We start from the raw sequence: 20,485 nt of genomic DNA, 5'->3' as shown, positions 1-20,485 counted from the left end.
ATTTTGGGTCAGGTGCCAGCCAGGTTACCTGCCCTTCTTAACCCTTTACAGGTAAAAGGACTTTGCCTCTGGCCAGGAGGGATTTTATAGCACTGTATACAGAAAGGTGGTTACCCTTCCCTTTATATTTATGATACCCTCCTTTCACAGTATTCTGCAAGGACAAAGTTACTTTATGACCACACACCAGGTTTCTTCCTAAAGTGTCTTCTGAGTTTCATGTGAGTCAAGTCATTTACCTGCCAGTGTTCTTTCCAAAACCACATAATTCCAATCTGGAGACTGTGTTCCATGCTGAAGATGTCAAGAGGGTGTTATCCTTCTACCTAGATAGGATTAAATCATTTTGTAAATCTCCTAGACTGCTCATTTTGTTTGTAGACAGATCTAAAGGTTCTCAATGAAGTCACAATCTATATCTATAGCTCAACCTAAAAATTCCCCAGTATCTGAGATCTGCAGAGCTGCTACATGGTCTTTGGTACATACCTTCTCCAGGCACTACGCCTTAGTCAGTGCCTCTAGAGTTGATGTAGCAGTTGGCAATGCAGTTCTTTCTTCTGTGCTGGACTTGACTCTGGGGCTTCCTCCTCCTTATGGGGATACTGCTCGGGAGTTACCTGAAGTGAAGCACCCATAGGGACATTATTCAAAGAAGAAAGAGAGGTTACTCACCCTGTGCATTAGCTGTAATTCTTCTAAATGTGTTCCTCTTTGGGTGCTACACTACCCCCCCTCCTTCCCCTTTGCTTCAGAGTTTTCTTCTGAGATGCAGCGGTGAAGAAGGAACTGAGGGCAGTTTGCTCATGCAGCCTAATATAGCCTCGCTGCAGGGCATGAGGATATCAGCAGCACATGCATGCGCCAAATGCAGACTGCTCATGAAAATCTCCGATTAAATATGTGTGGGGCGCATGCACATCTGAAGTGGAGCACCCATAGGAGGACACATCTCAAAGAACTGCAGTTACTGCCCAGGATGAGTAGTCTCTTTTTTCCTTACCCTATCAGCCTCAGTCCATGCTTGAATAAGAATAGGGCTCTCTAGAAAAAGAGCCTGATCTGGTGGTGTGTTTAGGGTCAGTTCAGCTCCCATTATAACAGTACTTCTCAGGATTGGAACTACATTGAGAGGAAGGACAGTCCAGTTATTAGGGTACTAGTCTAGGATTTGGGAGACCTGGTTTTAGTTCCCAGCTCTGCCAAAGATTTCCTCTGTGATCTTGGGCAAGTTGCTTACTCTCTCTGGGCCTCAGTTTCCCCCTTATGTAATATGGAGATAATATTACTTTCTGTTCTCACAGGGTATTATGAGATAATTTAAATACATTAAAGATTATAGTAATCGGGACTTATAACTATCTAAGATAAATTGTCTTGAGGTCAAATTCTGAGAACTGCTGAGCATCTCTAACTCCCATTCGTTCCCAAGAGGCACTCAGAATCTTTCAGGATTGGGTTCTCAGAAAACTCCAGAGGGAATTGACAAAAACGAGGAGTCCAGTGGCACCTGAAAGACTAACAGATTGATTTGGGCATAAGCTTTTGTGGGACTCCATGCATCTGAAGAAGTGGGTTTTTTACCCACTAAAGCTTGTGCCCAAATAAATCCGTTAGTCTTTAAGGTGCCACCAGACTCCTCGTTATTTTTGTGGATACAGACTAACATGGCTACCTCTCTGATAGAGGGAATTGAGTAATTCCTCATTTCTAATATTCTTAATCATTTACAGTTATAGAAATATAATAAAAATAGCTTGAAATTTGGATGATAACATTTAGTTGTGAAAGTGTGAGTAAAAACTACATCTGTATTTTTCACAGAGCTAATGAAAGGATAGCAGAGGCCAATGCAAAACTCCTTCATGAGCGCCATAGGAGCAAATCTTTAATTGCTAACAGCATTGTAAATGGAGGTCTTTCTGCAAGTCCAGTCCTGGATACAACTCAACTTGGCAATCTCGGCAATAATTTAACACTAAATAGAAGTCTTGGTCTTGGAGGAAGTTTCATAAACCCAACTGGAAATGCATTATCTTCAAAAAACAGAGTGGAAGCTTATCTTGCTAAGGTGAGTAATTACAGATATCATTCTAAATTATTTTTATATAATTTAGGTTAAAGCATAGTCTGTCTTAGTCTTATTAATGAGCGTTCATTTTAAATGCAAAATATATATCCCAATGCTTGTAACCTAATAGTGTAAAAACCACAATAATTAATCATCAAAATAAATATATATATAATTTTAGAGGGAAAAGAGACTATAGTACTTACATACAGTGGGCAGTATGGGCCTGTGTGCAAATAAGCATGCACACAAGACAGAATATCTGGCAATTAACATCTAACAAGAAGAAGAAAAAAATCTTAAGAATTTTTGTCTTAGGTTGCAGGAAACTCCTAACACAGGTGCATATTATTTATTTACATAGAAAGATCATTTGTATTATGAAAGGGTAAAGATAAAAAGCTCATGATGTTGTAATTCTTGCTAGCTTTAATTTAAAAGAGGGGTACAAAAATTCTGAAGAACAAGTATTAGTTAACGGTACTTTTGCCTTCCTCTGTTACCTTCCTAATGTTTATGCTATATACATGCGTCATAGGGCTCCACTCTTTGGCAAGTGACTTGGCACATGAATATTGGCCACTTGGGCCCCGTTAAAAAAGAATGCTGTACAATGGGGTTGTCTGTATTTAGTATACATCCTGTGGTGAGGAATTTATGCCATGCACAGTAAATATTTACTTTTTAATAGCTCCTTAGCTTAGTCTCTTTGGGCTGTCTCAGGTTGAAGAGTAGCATAATATGGCAAGATAAATGATACCATATATGTACTGTATTATTGCCTGGTTTCCTCCTCTGCTGAAATATGAATGGTAAATAATAATTAAAAGGTAAAACTAATTGCTCTTCAAGTTACTGTCAACACAAATTCTACCTTGAGTGTGCATGTATGTAAGGTTGGATTGTTTTTCAATAGCAGTGTCTATTGGGGCCATGCCTGTAGCCTGGGAGCCCTTGCAACCACCATAGCTGAGTTTAAAATGGGCTGGGCAGCCTCAACCACCTCTCAATTTCTTCTAACTCCTCTGGCATTGACCAAGGAGAAGGGACCATAAGGAGCACTGCTCCTCGGACCAAGGAACATACAAATCTTTCTTCCCAGTCAGAAGACTTAAGTCCTCACCTGAGGCTCTGACACTCCAGTCCCTTGAGGCTGAGCCTCACACAGGTACATCAAAGCCAATGTTGGCATTGACAGTCACTTCACACAGTAAGCACTTTGCCGCTTCTGATACCACTCAGACGGCAGACTCCTCTCTGGCGCTGGATAGGTCCATACCAATGGCAGCAGCACCAAGAAATGCATACATAATGATGGCGCCCCTAAGAGGCACCCACAAGTTCTGAATTGATAAGTTTCAGAGTAACAGCTGTGTTAGTCTGTATTCGCAAAAAGAAAAGGAGTACTTGTGGCACCTTAGAGACTAACCAATTGATAAGGGAACTTCTAAACTGGTACTCTCCCATCCCATGTGTCATCCTCCCCCTCAACACTCCTACGAACACTGGCTTCATTGGTCTCCATGCAGTATCAACCCTTATGTTGGGAAACCAGCTTCCTCAGTGGTCTTCAGACCAAGACCACCTCTTGCCTACACAGCAGATTGAGCCAGTCCTAGTACCCACTCCCAGACATCATCAGTTTCTGAAAGGAGAGGAAGACCTCAGTGGAGATGATCTCTCCTCTGACCACTCACAGTCTCTAGCTATTTCCTCCTCGCCTGCTGATGAAACGACCAACCCTCCTCCTACATCCTCTTCAGCGTGGTTAAAAGTTTTTCAGAAAATGATGAGACTAGCAGAAATATTGGATATCCTATTAGAGATAATCCAAGAAAAGCAACATAAGATATTAGCCCTTCTCCACCCATCATCTTTAAGCAAAATGACTTCACCTATTAATTTAGGGCTTTTGGAACCAACAAAGGTCATCTGGGACACTCCTGCATCCATTCCCCCCACAACTTCCAAGTGCACAAACAAGAGATGTTTGTGCTAGCTAATGGGCACAAATACTTTTTAGAATTCCAGCCTCAGTACCCTGATTGTCTAGGCTGTTCATGAGAAATCTAAACAGCCCAAATCCATTCCCAGAAAAAGACAAAGAAATTCGATCTTTTCAGACAAAAAAATATACTTCTCAGCGAATCGTCAACTAGGAGTTGCCAGTTATCAAGCACTTCTTTTTAAGTATGATGTCCGCTTTTGGGACAGGTTCTTTACCTTAACATAGAAGCTCCCCTGTGAATACTAGGAAGAGTTAAGGTCAACCATGACAGATGGACAGCTCACTGCTAGAACATTGCTCCAAGCAATGCATCAGAACCACAGCTATGGCTGTGACAATGAGAAGGTTGTCCTGGCTATAGACATCTGCTGCCCCTCATGAAGTCTAAGTGACCATACAGGATCTACCCTTCCCAGGTAATTAACTGTTCAGTAGTGACACTGATGAGGCATTGCACTTTCTTAAAGATACAGAGAACAACCCTCCAGTCACTGAGGCTTATGTGATCCAGCTCTTAGAGGTAAACAACAATGTTGTCAGCAGTCCTTGTATAAATACAGCAGCAATGCTATCCTCAACAACGCATTTCATAGCCACCAAGGAAGAGGCAGTGTTTTCACCAATGACATTCCTTGAGCTCTTCCTTGGCACCCCTGCAACAGGGACAGTTGGTCACAAAACATCTCTGAAAGCAATGTCGAGAGCCCAGCTGGACCACCTGTGTATCGAGTCCCTTCTATTCATGTTGGCAACCACCTATTTTATTTCAGAGAAGCTTGGGCTGGGATTACTTCAGACCAGTCAGTCCTCAAGATAATGAACAAGGGGTATCCCATCCAGTTTCAAGCTATTACAATCTCCTCCCCATTCTTCCCGCTCCTCCTCAGAGATCCCTCTCACGAGACACTTCTAAGACAATAAATTTAACACTGGGAATAGGGGAGGAAGTTCCTTAAGGATTCAAAGGAAAAGGGCTCTACTCCCACTACTTCTTGATCCGAAAGAAGAAGGGGGCATGGAGACCCCACCTGAATCTTCAACATCTCAGTCTTTTTGCTCAGTGTTTCAAATTCAGGATGGTCACCTTAGCCTGTGTTATCCCCTCTTTGGATCCCATGGACTTGTTCACAGCTACTTTCACATTGTGCTGGGAGTATCACAGAAAATATACCTTAGTCACTCTTAGGCTTCATCTGATTTCCACATTAATCAGTCCCCTCAACAAGTCATCTACTCCATACAAAAAACTCTAGCTCTCTTCAGCCCTCTGGGACTCAATGGTTAACAGAAACAAATCCACACTAACTCCAACACAATGCATTGAACTCATAGGGGCAATGTTTAGATTCCAGGTTAGCAAAGACATACCAACAGCAACAGAGATCAGACATCATATAGCAGTTCCAGGTGCATTTCATAACGCAAGTGAGAACTTCTCTAAAGATTTTGCCACACTTCACTTTTGTCCACTTGAAGTGTGATTGAAATCAGTGTATCTGCCCAGTGCAGCATGGACAAGAAGGGGCACACAGAAGTCCTGTGATCATTTGATTGGTGGGCACAACCAAAATAAGTGTGTTGGAAAGTTCCATTTTCCACATCCCTTCCAAGGTAGTCTTAGACTTCCACATTAATGCGTCTCTTTATCTGCCAGTCTTTTTCCCCAAACCTCATTCTTCACCTGCCGAAGCAAACCTTTACACACTGGATGTAGTTAGAGCAGTCTTTTTATTTGGACAGGACTAGATTGATTGATTGATTAGAGCTTCACTGAGACTGCTTAGTACTTTTGTAGGACAGATGAGGGGACAACGGATATCCTTGCAGAGATTGTCTAAATGGATTTTGAACAATATACATACTTGGTATGTATTATTAAAGAATGATATTACCCTAGACACATCTGGTCTCATTTGATTCGAATCCACTGGGTCTACACTGCCTCTTTTAATGGACCCATTGACTGAGATATGTAGAAGAGCTATATGGAGTTCAGTCGATACTTTTACCATTCAAGCCTCTAGATCAGATGCAAGCTTTGGTCAGGAGATTCTTCAATCAGTACTTAAATATGACTCCTTTACATAATCTGGGCACAGGATACTGCTTGCTTATCACTAGGGCTGTCAAGCGATTAAATAAATTAGTCATGATTTATCGTGCTATTAAACAATAATAGAATACCATTTATTTAAATATTTTGGATGCTTTCTACATTTTCAAATACTGTATATTGATTTCAGTGACAACACAGAGTACAAAGTGTACAGCGCTCACTTTATGTTTATTTTTATTACAAATATTTGCATGTAAAAATCAAAAGAAATAGTATTTTTCAATTCACCTAATACAAGTACTGTAGTGTAATCTCTTTATCATGAAAGTTGAACTTACACATATAGAATTATGTACCAAAAAAACCTGCATTCGAAAATAAAACAATATAAAACTTTAGAGCCTACAAGCCCACTCAGTCTTGTTCAGCCAATCGCTCAGACAAGAAGTTTGTTTACATTTGCAGGAGATAATGTTTCCTGCTTCTAGTTTACAGTGTCACCTGAAAATGAGAACAGGTGTTCACATGGCACTGTTGTAGCCGGTGTCACAAGATATTTAGGAGCCAGATGCAGTAAAGATTCATATGTCCCTTCATGCTTTTACCACCATTCTAGAGGACATGCATCCATGCTGATGACAGGTTCTGCTCGATAATGATCCAAAGCAGTGCGGACAAAAGGTGTTCATTTTCAACGTCTGTGTCAGATGCTACCAGCAGGAGGTTAATTTTCTTTTTTGGTGGTTTGGGTTCTATAGTTTCCACACCAGAGTGTTGCTCTTTTAAGACTTCTGAAAAGCATGCTCCACATCTCATCCCTCTCAGATTTTGGAAGGCACTTCAAATTCTTAAACCTTGGGTCAAGTGCTGTAGCTATCTTTAGAAATCTCACATTGGTACCTTCTTTGTGTTTTGTCAAATCTGCTGTGAAAGTCTTCTTAAAACGAACAACATCTGCTGGGTTATCATCCAAGACTGCTAAAACAAGAAATATATGGCAGAATGCGAGTGAAACAGCAGGAGGCATACAGTTCTCCCCCTGAGGAGTTCAGTCACTATTTAATGAATTAATTCATTATTTTTTTAACAAGCATCATCAGCATAGAAGAATGTCCTTTGGAATGGTGGCCGAAGCATGAAGGGGCATACGAATGTTTAGCATATCTCGCATGTAAATAGCTTGCAATAGCAGCTACAAAAGTGTCATATGAACACCTGTTCTCACTGTCACGTGATATTGTAAATAAGAAATGGGCAGCATTATCTCCCGTAAATGTAAACAAACTTGTTTGTCTTAGTGATTGGCTGAACAAGTAGCACTGAGTGGACTTGTAGGCTCTAAAGTTTTACATTGTTTTGTTTTTGAGTGCAGTTATGGAGCAAAAAAATCTACATTTCTAAGTTGCACTTTCATGATAGAGATTGCACTACAGTACTTGTATGAGCTGAACTAAAAAATACTATTTCTTTTATTTATCCTTTTTACAGTGCAACTATTTGTCATCAAAAATGATAACATAAAGTGAGCGCTGTACACTTTGTGGTCTGTGTTAGTAGTAATTGAAAACAATATATTTGAAAATGTAGAAGAACATCCACAAATATTTAATAAATTTCAATTGGCATTCTATTGTTTAACACTGTGATAAAAACTGCGATTAATCACGATTCATTTTTTTAATTGCAATTAATTTTTTTGAGTTAATTGCATGAGTTAACTGCGATTAATTGACAGCCCTACTTATCACCAACAGTGAAATCTGTGTGGACAGTTACTCAAAAAAGAAAGGTTACTTACCTTTACAGTCAGTGAGTGAGGTTCTTCAAGATGTATTGTCCACACAGATTCCACAGCCTGCCCTCTGTCCTTGCTAATTCAAAGTCCCGTCACATGGGATTCTTTATCAGTGAAGAAACTGAAAAGTGGTTCAGGCCGTCCCATCCCTTATATCCTTGGCTATGGTGGTTTTGAGAGCTCCCAGGACTCAGGAGCAGCTCCAATGGATATCAATATTTTAAAAGAATCTGATATTGTGCACATGGGGCACATGCATGTTCAAGGTGGAATTTGTGCAAACAACGCATCACAAAAAACCACAGTTACATTAAGGTAAGTAACTACTCTTTCTTCTTCAAGTGCTTGCTCAGGTCCATTCCATATTAAGTATGTGTGCTTGCCACATGCACTGATGATGGAAGTTTTTTCCCTCAGCAGTATCCGTAGGGCACTGGCTCTGGTGCCCACATGGTGCAGTATAAGGGGCACCGCCAGTTACCCTCACCCTTAGTTCCTTCTTGCCACCAGTGATGGTGTTGGAACATCAGCTGCTTCAGCTAGCATTGTTTCATGCGAACTTTGAAAACCTGTAATATAGTTAGTAGTTTCTTAGTTACCCTTAGTAGTAGTACTCAAACTCATCGTTAGTCCCAACGGCAGTCAGCCAGGGGATGGGGCATGCTCTGGTCCCCAGGCTTTAAGCCCTGTGACCACTGCAAAGGTCCTATGGCCACCAGCGATCCACATACCAGCTGCCTAAGGTGCTTAGGCGAAGGGCACATAAGTGACAAGTGTCAGATCTGTAAGTCCTTTAAACCTAGGACGAAGAAGGAGCATGATATCTGTCTGAAAAAGCTGTTAATGGAGTCGGCATTTACTCCGGCACTGGAGCAATGGTCTGACTCCACAACCAGCACCGCAGACTCCATGCGCAGCGCTCGGCTGGCACCGTCTACAAGCCAGCACTGATCCCCCTCCATGGCTCCAGTCAAGAAGCTGAAAAAGACTGTGAGGGGAAGATCTCCTACCTCCCGTAAGGGAAAGGAGAGGGCTGGGGGTGAGCCACGACCCATGCCATGCAGCTCAATGCCCCCTTCAGGAAGTCGGGCCCCAGCTCAAGTCAAGCAGTGTAGCCCATCCCTCGCCTATGACTCCGATAGCGGTGCAGGCCCCAGCCAGCTTCAGCTGCCATTGACGCCCGAAGCCCTTCAAGCAGCTCAGGAGAGCCTTATGTTCCCAGTGCTGCCCACACCGGCTCCAGCAGTACCCCGGTCTCGGGGAAAACCCATGCTGGGACCTATGCGGGTGTCCCCACTTCAGCGGCACTGTTCCCCATCGAGAGGGACGTCCCATCATTGCGCACCCACCAGAAGCCGTCATGCCTCAGGACTAGAGAGGGAGGCTCAGCAGAGCCCTCTTTGGTCTCCGCACAGGGGTCACCGATGGAGGGACTCAAGGCGTACCTCGCCGGTAGATTGGCACAGTCCCTCTGAGGCACGCGCTACGTGGCAAGAACTCCTGGACCGGCCCCGACTGTCTCCAAGGACCCGGTACCAATCATGGTGACCGATCGAGGATCAGAGATTGCAGATCACCAGGTCATCATCGCCCATCTCCTAGCAATAGGTCACCTTACCCAGGAAGATCCTCCCGGCAACCAGCCCCTATTAGCTCCCGGTCCCGTTTGACGTCCCAGTACTGGTCGAGAAGAGTGAGGCGTGAATTGCCAGATCTCCAACGCAGATCCGCCAAATGCTATCGGTCCCCGAGATCCCAACCAAGATGCCTGTCTCATTCGGACTGGTTGGCTTCGGGACACAGTGATGGGCACCGGTCAGACAAGAGCCACCATTCCACCTGATCCTGGTCACCCGGTACCAACCGCTCCGTTTATACCTCTGGCACTAAGCGAGGTTCCCTGACCACGGGGCTAGCCCCAATACCTGCAGTGCCGCCTACATCATCAGCACTGAAACCTGTCCCATGGCCCCAGGTGCAGTGGCCAGTGCCATTGTACCTGTGGAACCCTTGTTATCACCCAACCCTCCCAGGCTGCCCGGTTGGCATTGAGAGCCTCGGAGAGGCCAGCGGCCTCAGTATCTCATCCCCCTCTGTTGGTCGAGGCTTTGGGGGGTAAGACCCCCAGGTCCAGGAGGACCCAGGGGAGCAAGCTACTGGACCACCAGTGGAAGTAGAGGTCCCTGTGGCATTGTCCTCATCGCACGGGGCCCCCTCACCCAGTTTCTCAAGATGACACCAAAATGCACCACGAACTTTTGAAAATGATCGCGTCCATCCTGGGGCTTCAGGCAGAGGAACTGGAAGAGCCCTCGGACTCCCTGTTTGATGTCCTCTGCTCCTCGGTTCCTGCCAGGGTGGCCATACCCCTTCATGAAGGGGTATCCAAAATCACTAATGTCCTGTGGCAAACCACCTCTTCCCTGGCCCCTATCTCTAAGAGGGCTGAATGCAAGTACTTTGTGCCAACCAAGAGACATAAGTACTTCTACTCCTATTCAGCCCCCAATTCCCTCGTGGTAGAGGTGGTTAACCACAAAGAGAGTCAAGGACAACCCAGGGCCACCCCCAAAATAAAGATTAGAGGAGGTTGGATCTCTTTGGGCGTAAGATTTATTCATCTTCCAGCCTTCAGCTGAGAGTGGCAACCACCAAGCCCTCCTTGGCCGATATGACTTTAATATGTGGCAAGCCACGGCCAAGTTCGAAGGGTCGCTCCCCAAGGCTTCCAAGAAGGAGTTCGAGCAATCCTCGATGAGGGCACAACCATGGCCAGGGCAGCCCTCCAGACGGCGTTGGATACCGCTGATGCTGCTGCCTGCACCATGGCTTCCACTATCTCCATGCAGAGCCGCCTGGCTGCTCCTCTCTGAGTTGCCCTCTGAGGCTCAGCAGTCAATGAAGGACTGCCCTTCGATGGCTGAGCCCTATTTGCAGAGCAAACAGACAGCAAGTTCCATGGCCTCAAGGACTCCCACTCCACCCTGAAAACCCTGGGTCTTTATGTCCTAACCCCGGCACGTAAGCAGTTCAAACCGCAGCAGCCTCAGGGCCAGGGGAGCCAGCCTTGGCAGGACCAGCCTCACAAATGAGCCAAGGGCTACAAGCACCATCAGAGCCACCCGCCTCCACCCTCTACCCAGTCAAGCTTGACCTGTGCCAAGCAAGGGGCCAAACAGTCATTTTGTGGGTGTGCCCGAGGGCAACCTACCAGACTATTCCCCAGATCCATCTATCCCAGTGTTCTCCAACCGCCTTTCCCTTTTCCTACCTTCTTGGACCACTATAACCTTGGACCGATGGGTCGTCAGCATGGTGGAGCAGGGTTATACCCTCCAGTTCCTTTCTACCCCCCCCCCCATCTGCCTTCCCTGTCCCTCTTCAGGGACCCCCCTCACAGAAGTCTCCTCGCACAGGAGGTAAAGGGGTTGCTACAGCTGGGAGTGGTGGAGGAAGTTTCTCTTGACTACAGGAACAAGGGGTTCTGTTCCTGGTACTTTTTAATCCCAAAGGCCAAGGGCAGTCTACGGCCCATCCTGGACCTGTGAGACCTCAACAAGTACCTAAAGAAGTTAAAGTTCCACATGGTTTCCCTGGTTTCTATTATCCCCTCCCTGGATCCGGGAGACTTGTATGCCACCCTCAACTTGAAGGATGCATACTTCCACATAGCAATCTTTCAAGGACACAGACGCTTCCTCCGGTTTACAGTGGGGCCCCACCACTACCAGTTTGCGGTTCTCCCATTTGGGTTGGCGACAGCACCGAGAGTGTTTACCAAGTGCATGTTGGTGGTAGTAGCTTACCTCAGGTGACATGGTATCCAGATCTACCCATACCTCGACGACTGGCTCGTCAAGGGCAGCTCCAGGTCTCAAGTCCAAAGGGATGTCCCGGTGCTTCAAGCCACATGCTGCTCCCTGGGCCTACTGGTGAATGACAAAAAGTCAACGTTAGTGCCGGTGCAGAGGATAGAGTTCATTGGAACAGTCCTTGACTCGACCTGCACCAGGGTGTTCCTGCCACTGAAAAGGTTCCACACATTGACAAACCTCAGCGCGGAAGTCTTCACGTTCCCTTTGACTACAACCAGGGTCCGTATGCACCTGCTGGGTCACATGGCAGCCTGCACTTACGTGATCCACTATGCCAGGCTCTGGATGCAGCCCCTGCGACTATTGCTGGGACAGTCTATTCCCAGTCCCGGCACCCCTTAGAAACTATCATTACCATTCCCCAGGCAATACTTACCTCGCTGCAATGGTGGACCAACTGAGGGCAAGTCCTGGATGGCGTTCCATTCAACAAACCCCTTCACTCCATCGAGTTGGTGTCAGATGCCTCAGACCTTGGCTGGCGTGTGCACCTCGGCAACGGCCAGACACAGGGGATGTGGTCCCCAAAGGAGGTGAGGTTGCATATAAACATCAAAGAGTTCTGAGCAGTCTGGCTGGCTTGCAGTCTTCCTGTCCCACCTCTGGGGCAAGGTGGTACAAGTCCTGACGGACAACACAGCCTCAATGTTCTACATCAACAGGCAAGGGGGAGCGTGCTCATCGGCTCTCTGTCAAAAGGCACTCCATCTATGGGACTTCTACATCAGCCACGAAATCCACCTGGAAGCTTGTCACTTTCCCAGTGTCAAGAATATGCTGGCGGACCACGTTAGGAGGGACTTCTCCTCTCACCACGAGTGGTCGCTCCATCTAGAAGTAGCCTGCATGATCTTCCAAAGGTGGGGAACTCCCCAAGTAGACCTGTTCACTACCAGACAGAACAGGAAATGCACCAGTTTTATTCTTGGCAAGGTCTGAGCAAGGGCTCCCTCTCCGATGCCTTCCTCCTGTTGTGGTCAGGGAGCCTGATGTATACATTCCCTCTGATTCCACTCATCAGCAGGATCCTGGCAAAGATCAAGAGAGACAATGTGCAGGTTGTCATGATCGCCCCGGTGTGGCCTCGCCAGCATTGGTTCGGCATGCTCATGAACTTGTCAGTGGCCCCACCCTGGCCCCTGCCCAACTGTCTCGACCTGCTGTCACAGGACCATGGTCAGCTCCTACACCCCAACCTCGAGTCCCTCCACCTCAGCATGTATGCTGTGTGGCTGAACCCAGAGGAACGGACCTGTTCAAAAGGAGTCCAACAGGTCCTCCTGGGGAGTAGAAAGCCTTCAACCAGACTGACTTACCTGGCTAAATGGATGAGGTTTTCCCGCTGGGCATCTGAACGTGGCATCTCTCCCTCACGTTCTTCCATACAGACTGTCCTGGACTACCTGCTCCATTTGAGGAACCAGGGCCTGGCACACTCTTCCATTAGAGTGCATCTCGGGGCCATCTCTGCTTTTCACCAACTGATCCAAGGACGACAATGTTTTCCCATGACATGACGATCCGATTCTTGAGAGGGCTCAAGAGACTCTTCCTGCAGGTGCGGGCTCCTGTCCCAGGAGCAGGTGCGGGCTCCTGTCTTAACTTGGTCCTCTCTAGGCTCACTGGCCCGCCCTTTGAGCCGCTGGGTTCTTGCTCCATTTCCCACCTGTCATGGAAGGTCGTGTTCCTAGTGGCAGTGACGTTGGGAAGATGGGTCTCTGAAATCAAAGCCTTGACCTCAGAACTTCTTCTACAAAGACACGGCTCAGCTGCAGCCCCACCAGGCCTTCCTGATGAAGGTGGTATCCATATGAACCAGGACATCTTCTTCCCGGTGTTCTGTCCCAAACCGCACAAGACCAGTGAAGAGAGGCATCTTTACGTGCTGGACGGCCAAAGAGCATTGGCTTTTTATTTAGAACATACCAAGCCTTTCCGTAAATCAACTCAGCTCTTCATCGCTACAGCAGATAGAATGAAAGGCCTTCCCGTGTTTCTCGCAGAGGATTGCCAACTGGATCACCTTGTCCATAAGGACATGTTACAACCTGGCGGGGGTTCCGCCGTTGCCAATTGTCAGAGCCCACATGACAAGAGCACAGGCGTCTTCGGCAGCCTTTCTGGTGCACATCCCTATCCAGGACATCTGTAGAGCTGCAACGTGGTCCTCTGTCCACATGTTCATGGCTCATTATGCCATCACTCGCCAGGCCAGAGATGATGCTGGATTTGGCAGAGCTATGTTGCAACCCACATATCCATGAACTCCTACCCACCTCTGGGGTACTGCTTTGGAGTCACCTAATATGGAATGGACATGAGCAAGCATTCAAAGAAGAAAAGACAGTTACCTTTTCTGCAGCTGGTGTTCTTCGAGATGTGTTGCTCATGTCCATTCCACAACCCGCCCTCCTTCCCCACTGTCAGAGTTTCCAGCAAGAAGGAACTGAGGGTGAGGGGAGCCAGTGGCACCCCTTATACCGTGCCATGCGGGCGCCACTCCAGAGGGCACCAGAGCCGGTCCCCTACGGATACTGCTGAGGGAAAAACTTCTGGCACCCGTGCATGTGGTAAGCACACACACCTAATATGGAATGGACATGAGCAACACATCTCGAAGAACAACAGTTACGGAAAAGGTAACTGTCTTTTCTTCATTAAATGGGTTCACAGAATCTCTTGAACTGCTCAGCATTTACCCTAACAGGGATCACATGTTCAATGCATGATCTTCACTCTATGAAGAATGCATTGGCCTCCTACTATGAGGCTCAGGAAGCACCAAACTATATTTAGATCACTTGAGTACAGGATTCTTCACAAAATACCTCTCAGTTCCCTTCTGTGAATAAGACTTTGCTTTCAGCTCAGACTTACTTTCTCTCTTTTTTCCCCCCATTCACTCCACCGTTGGTAGGAACTGAGAAATATTTTTTGTCACTTCAGTGACAAGTTTTTCAGTTTAGTTCTACAGTAGAATCCATTTAATCAGCATCCTGTTAAAAATGTGTCTGCTTACTGTACCTGAGAAAATGGCTTCAGGACAAACCAATATGAATTAATGAGTAGCAGTGGCAAATCTAAAGAGGGCAACGTTCTCTTGATAATTACGAGCATATATTTAGGACAGAATATGGACATGTTGTCTGTTGAAGAACTAACCCATGGCAAAAAAGGCAAGAAGCAGGGAATAGGCAATCCAGAAAGAAGGAAGTAAGAAAGGATTTAGGAAGGCAAAGATTAGAAATGGGAGACAGAAAAGTTGAAGGGCAAAAAGGGGAGGAAGCAGGCGAACAAGGAAGAATAGGAGTTGGGATAGGAGTAGAATGGAGGGAATGAAGAGCAGCAGGGAGAAAATGGAACAGAATAAATAACAGGAAGAACAAGGGGAAGGGAGGAATCTGTTCTATATAGATAAAAGAATGCTGTTCCAGCTTAAACAAAAAGGGGTAAGAGTTGTGTTTTTTTAAAGAAGCAGAAAAAGAAAGACAGAGAAGGGAAAGAAAGTGGAAATGGAAGTAGAGAAAATCAGAATAAAGAAATGTAAGCAGGAAAAGAAGATACAGGCAACTTTTAGGTTAGTGATTTTTTATGTCTTACTAGATTTTATAGTGTGTGTGTATATAAGATACAGAAAAGGGGAGCACCAGGAATATACCTCTACACCCCTCTTGACAGTGCACACATGTGCATGTGTGCTCATAATACACCTACTTTCTTTCCTGCTTTGACCTGCGTGAGGACATTAATTCCTTGTCCTACCTCTTGGTGCATCACATCACCACCAGATAATGCAATCTCAAAGCAGCATGAGACAGAGATCTTTGACAACAGCCACCAAAATTGGTGAGCTGCTCACTGCTGGTTTACTTTAATCTCTGCTTACCTTAAGGGTTTTTATAATAGTGTATTTAAATGCTTTGGTCATAACTTATTTTAGAAGAATTAAATTAAACCAATTATAGGAATTTTTTCTCCATTAACTAACTCATTACTGGCTGAAATGAGGCTATGACAAATCAACTAGTTTCTATTATTTCCCCTTTCAGCGGGTACTGAGATCTGAGAACACTGTTAACAATAGGCAGTTAATAAGATCAACAGACAATAATTTCTCCACTAAGAATTGTCTTGACAGAGCTCCACTCTTGGGCTACAAATCCCAAAATCATCAAGAATACAAGAACAGCAACTCACTGATCTGTTTGTTACCATATATTGGGGACCCAGGGCTGCTTCCACCATAGTCAGTAGTTTTCAAAATGATCACTTGCTTCAGCTGTACTGCAGTATGGTGAATTATATCAGGTCAGTTTGTAGGTTAGCTGTAGTTTCAATTAAAATATTTTAAAAACCTTAAGTAGTGTTAATACTGTTTTAAGTTGGTTAGTTCTAATCAGTTTCCTGATTTAAAGTTGACTAATCTCATATCAGATCCAGATAAAATATCTACCATTAAACAGTATGTGCCATGTGGTAATAAAGTATCTGTAAAAGACCAGCACACCAGTTTCCTTGAGTCTCTGGGAGAAGACCACTTCTTGAGGGGGTGCTCAGTTTGCCCTGGGCAATGCTGTTACCAAAAGGATGCGGTCTAGATTGCTGTCAGATTGTATTCCTCATTTCTGTGATCCAGCTGGCCCAAAGGCTTTGTCAAGGCTTACTTGATCCAAGGTGAGACTGCTACCACATTTTACCTCACAGACATCTTCATCTATCCAGACAAATGCAGCTACTTGGCACACTCTCCACATTATTGCTTGGATTTGGCCTCTAGGAAAACATCCTGTTTCAGACTCTCCATCTTCAAGAACTTGTTTTCAAAGAAGGGAGGGCAAACTCTGTGTTAAATAAACTCCCTCTTCTCAAGACATTGACCTTGTTCCTGCTGCTTGGTGTAATTGTGATCTCATTTTCTTCTGGGGCTTCCCTGGAGCATCTTACTCTTTAAAAAAAAAAAAAAATTAATAGCAGTGTCCATCTGGGCCACACATGCACCCTGTGCTGCCTCATGCTCCCGTGTAAGGACATAAAGGGCAGAGCAGCCCATTGCCCTTCCTCGGTTCTCTCTTATTGCACATGGAAGTGAGATGGGATTTAGCAAGTGTCTGACTTGTTAACTTTCCTCTAGTTTCAAATTAATCTTTTGGAATTAGTTTGGTGAAGAAGTATTACCTTTGATTAATTTTCCAATTTGGACGTTTTAAAAAACAACAGAAAGATAGCATGCTGTACAGTGAGGCAAGGTGCCTCATGCCATCTGCCATGGTGGACTCAGGATTTAAGCCCTGCCCAACCTGCGATGGACTTACTCCCCTGGTTGATCAACACAGTCAGTGCCTTTTCTGTCTGCGGGGAGACCTCATTCCTGATAAGTTTGAAATCCTTCTTGTTGTGGACTCACAAGTTGAGGGATGGTGTTGCTGAAACTACTGGTACTTGTGCAATTGGTGCATGTCACCTTAGACCCAATGGAGAAATCCACCTGAAAGGAACCCAAAGGCTTATCCTCAGTGAGTGCCACTCCAAGCAGACACAATACCCCAGGGCCTAGCAGTGAAACAAAGGCTGAGAATAAAACTGTTGAAACAGACACTGGTGACATTGATGCCAATTGCCCGGTGCATTTTGGCATCACTGCCAATTCTGTATCATCATCAACAGACTTGGCACTGGCCTTAGGACAAGCTCCACCAACACCAACAGTGACTTCATCAGAGCCAGCACCAGTGTCCCAACTCCAGGATGACGCTGAAAGGAAAGGCCGTGTAGAGATCAGACATGGCTGCAAGCATAGAGGCACTGCCTCTCAGAGAACAGAAATTATTCCATCAAGGGAAGGGCACTTCAGTTCTGTGCCAAGGGAGTGGCACTAAGTAAGCCAGCATCAGCACAGAAAAAGGTGCCAGCACTAGCCATGGTGCCAATTACAGGACTGAGATATGCCCTCATGGAACCCTGTTAATCCCTTCAGGGACATCATTGGTACCAATGTAATTAAGCCTCCTTTATTTCATAGAAGGCTGTCAAGCCCTCTGAGAGACTAAATAGAAGCCAATCTGAGCCTGTACACTGGACTTAAATTGTATTCCTTTCACGCTCCAATTTTGACTCTGGCAGATGATGACTTCTTGTTGTTATTCATTGACTTCACCTAGGAATTTTGGAGTATTTTTGTTCATGCATTCTGGAATATAAAATATTGACTAGAAACATGTCAGTCATTGGCTTTCTTTGCACCATTAATTTGATCTATTAAGAATGATGTTCCAGACCTATCTGTACAAATGATAATACAGCACTAACCCTTTTGTCATCCATACTCTAATTTTAGGTGGAAAGTTTTCAGAAAGAAGGAACATCCCTTTTGAAGATTTGAAGTTTTGAAGATCCCTTATGCAAACTTCTTTGGCGATTAACTTCCCTTCAGTATGTATTTCACAAAATGGCAAAGGTCTTGAACATTCACAGCATTCTAACTATTCATGAGATTTCCTCCCAGAGCATTTTCTAATGGGTAATCCTTTTCAATAGGATTCATCAATTGCCAGCCTTCCTAAAAATGTGAGATTTGCGAAATCGCAGTGAGCATCCTCAGTGCTGCTTAATTATTGCATGGCACTTTTAAGACCTCATCTTTGTGATAGGCTCTTTACATACCTGAATATCTCTCTTCATTCTACTTCAGCAACACCACCTATTTGTTTAAAAAAAGAAAGAATCTGTCACTTTCAGTCCCTTTTAGTTTCAGGTGCTAAAGCCAGGTCTAAAGTTTAATTAGTAGTACAGTAGACCAGGTTCTATAATTGTGTGGCAGTCATGTTCCAGCATCTTTGATGGAAGCTTTTACATTGCATTAATTACAGTGAAATTATCTAAACAATTATTTCCTTTAAGTTTTAAAAACAGTTTGGTATTTTCCAGGCATCTCTTAGGGTTGCATGAATGTAACTAATTCTGCTGTTGGGTTAATAATGTCAAACATTTTCTAAATGTTCTCATTCTTAATTTTGGATTTTTTTCTTTACAATTAAAGATAAATGCCTACTTTTAGGTAATTTGTTGTATCTAGCTGGCAGTGGAGGATTGTTCTTCACTATATATTTGCAAGTGCCTTTATGTGGTTTACTTTTGAAATATCTTAAATAGTTTTGAAAACAAAATTCAATAATCTTATTAGGAAAAAGATTTGAGGTGAATATCAGGAAGAGTCTTACTGTCAGGAAGGTTTTCCTGTTACTCAGCCTAAATTTCCCTCTCTTAATTTCATCCTATAACTCCAAATTAAATTCCCTTTTACCATCCTAAAAAGTTACTCTCTAGCCTTGTTTATTGATTACATCCTACAAATATTTGTAGATAGTTCAAACATACTTTTACATACTACATATCCATAGTAAAATCTGAAATTTACCTTTTCAGGGCAGGATTATTTTTTTATTCTAATAGAGATGATTTCCTTCTCTAGATGAAAGTAAGCAGAACTACTATTAGATTCATGGGTAATTTACCATTCCCCTCTCTTCCCATAAGAACACAGGACTGGGAGGGACTTCCTGCATTATCGAGTACAGTTCCCAGCTATTGCAGGCAACCTCGTCGTATAGTCCTGTTCATAAATTTATGAAGCTCCATCTTAAAATTAGTTAGGTTGTTTGCCCCACTGTTCTCTTGGAAGGCTGTTCCAGAACCTCACTCCCTTTCTGACTGTTAGAAACCTTCCTCTAATTTCTAGCCCAAATTTATTCATTGCCAGTTTATACCCATTTGTTCTTTTGCCAACATGGTCCTTTAGCTTCAATAGCTCTTCTGTCTCCCTGGTGTTTGCTCCCCGATGTACTTACAGAGAGCAGTCATATTCCCTCTCAGCCTTTCTTTTGTTAGGCTAAACAAGTCAAGCTCTTTTAGTCTCCTCTTATAAGATAGGCTGTCCATTTCCTGATCATCTCAGTAGCCCTTCTCTGCACCTATTCCAGTTTAAATTAATCTTTCTTGAACACAGGTAACCAGAATTGTACATGATATTCTAGATGAGGTCTTACCAGTGCCTTGTACAATGATATTAATACTTCCCTGTCTCTATTGGAAATATTTTTCCCGATATATCCTGGGATCACATTTGCCTTTTTTATAGCACATTACATTGGTGGGCCACAGTCATCCAGTGACTGACTAATAGACCCTAATCTTTCTCCTCCTTTGTCATTTCCAGCTAATGAGTCCCTAGTTTATAGGATAAATTCTTATTTGTCCCTAAGTGCAAGACCATGCACTTGTACTATTAAATCTGATCCCATTTCAATTATTCCAGTCCTCCAGGTCATCCAGTTCTTCCTTTTTGATACTTTCATCTGCCTCTGTAGTGATGCTGCCTCCCAAGTTTTCCCATTTTACTCAGCTCTTTTAAGGTAGATCCTCTACTTTCTTCTTTGTTGGATTTTCAGCTGCCATGTATTCTAACAAAACAGGAGTCTGATCTTAGGAGCTTAAACCTTCAGTGTCTATCAGTCTTCTCTTTCATTAACTTTTTCATTAAGCTGCAGAACTTTTAGCGAGATTCTTTTAATCTATTCACTGGTCAGGGAACAACTTTGACTCCACTTTAATGTCAACATAGATCATCTCAGATCACTGAATAGTTAGTTTTTTTCCAAAGGGTTATACCTCTTAGTTTCTTCTT

At 44.3% G+C, this 20,485-nt stretch overlaps 1 protein-coding gene across 16 annotated transcripts in view; it reads left to right on the top strand.

Annotated features, from left to right (window-relative positions):
- The window catches only part of ANKRD26 (ankyrin repeat domain 26), a 189,839-nt gene that overhangs the window by 156,778 nt on the left and 12,576 nt on the right, over window positions 1-20,485 (top strand). For 13 of the 16 annotated variants that reach the window (XM_073328178.2, XM_073328172.2, XM_073328173.2 and 10 more), the window contains one exon: window positions 1,825-2,071. In XM_073328178.2, the coding sequence (XP_073184279.2) occupies window positions 1,825-2,071 (247 nt within the window). Of the gene's footprint in view, window positions 1-1,824; window positions 2,072-18,139; window positions 18,235-20,485 lie in introns of all 16 variants that reach the window. The other 3 variants (XR_012156802.2, XR_012156803.2, XR_012156804.2) reach the window with 1 other exon arrangement.

Source organism: Lepidochelys kempii, chromosome 1, assembly GCF_965140285.1.
Source record: "Lepidochelys kempii isolate rLepKem1 chromosome 1, rLepKem1.hap1, whole genome shotgun sequence".
NCBI classification, from domain to species: Eukaryota; Metazoa; Chordata; order Testudines; family Cheloniidae; genus Lepidochelys; species Lepidochelys kempii.
The sequence above is the reverse complement of the archived record's forward strand: the minus strand, read 5'-3'. Positions and strand labels throughout refer to the sequence as shown.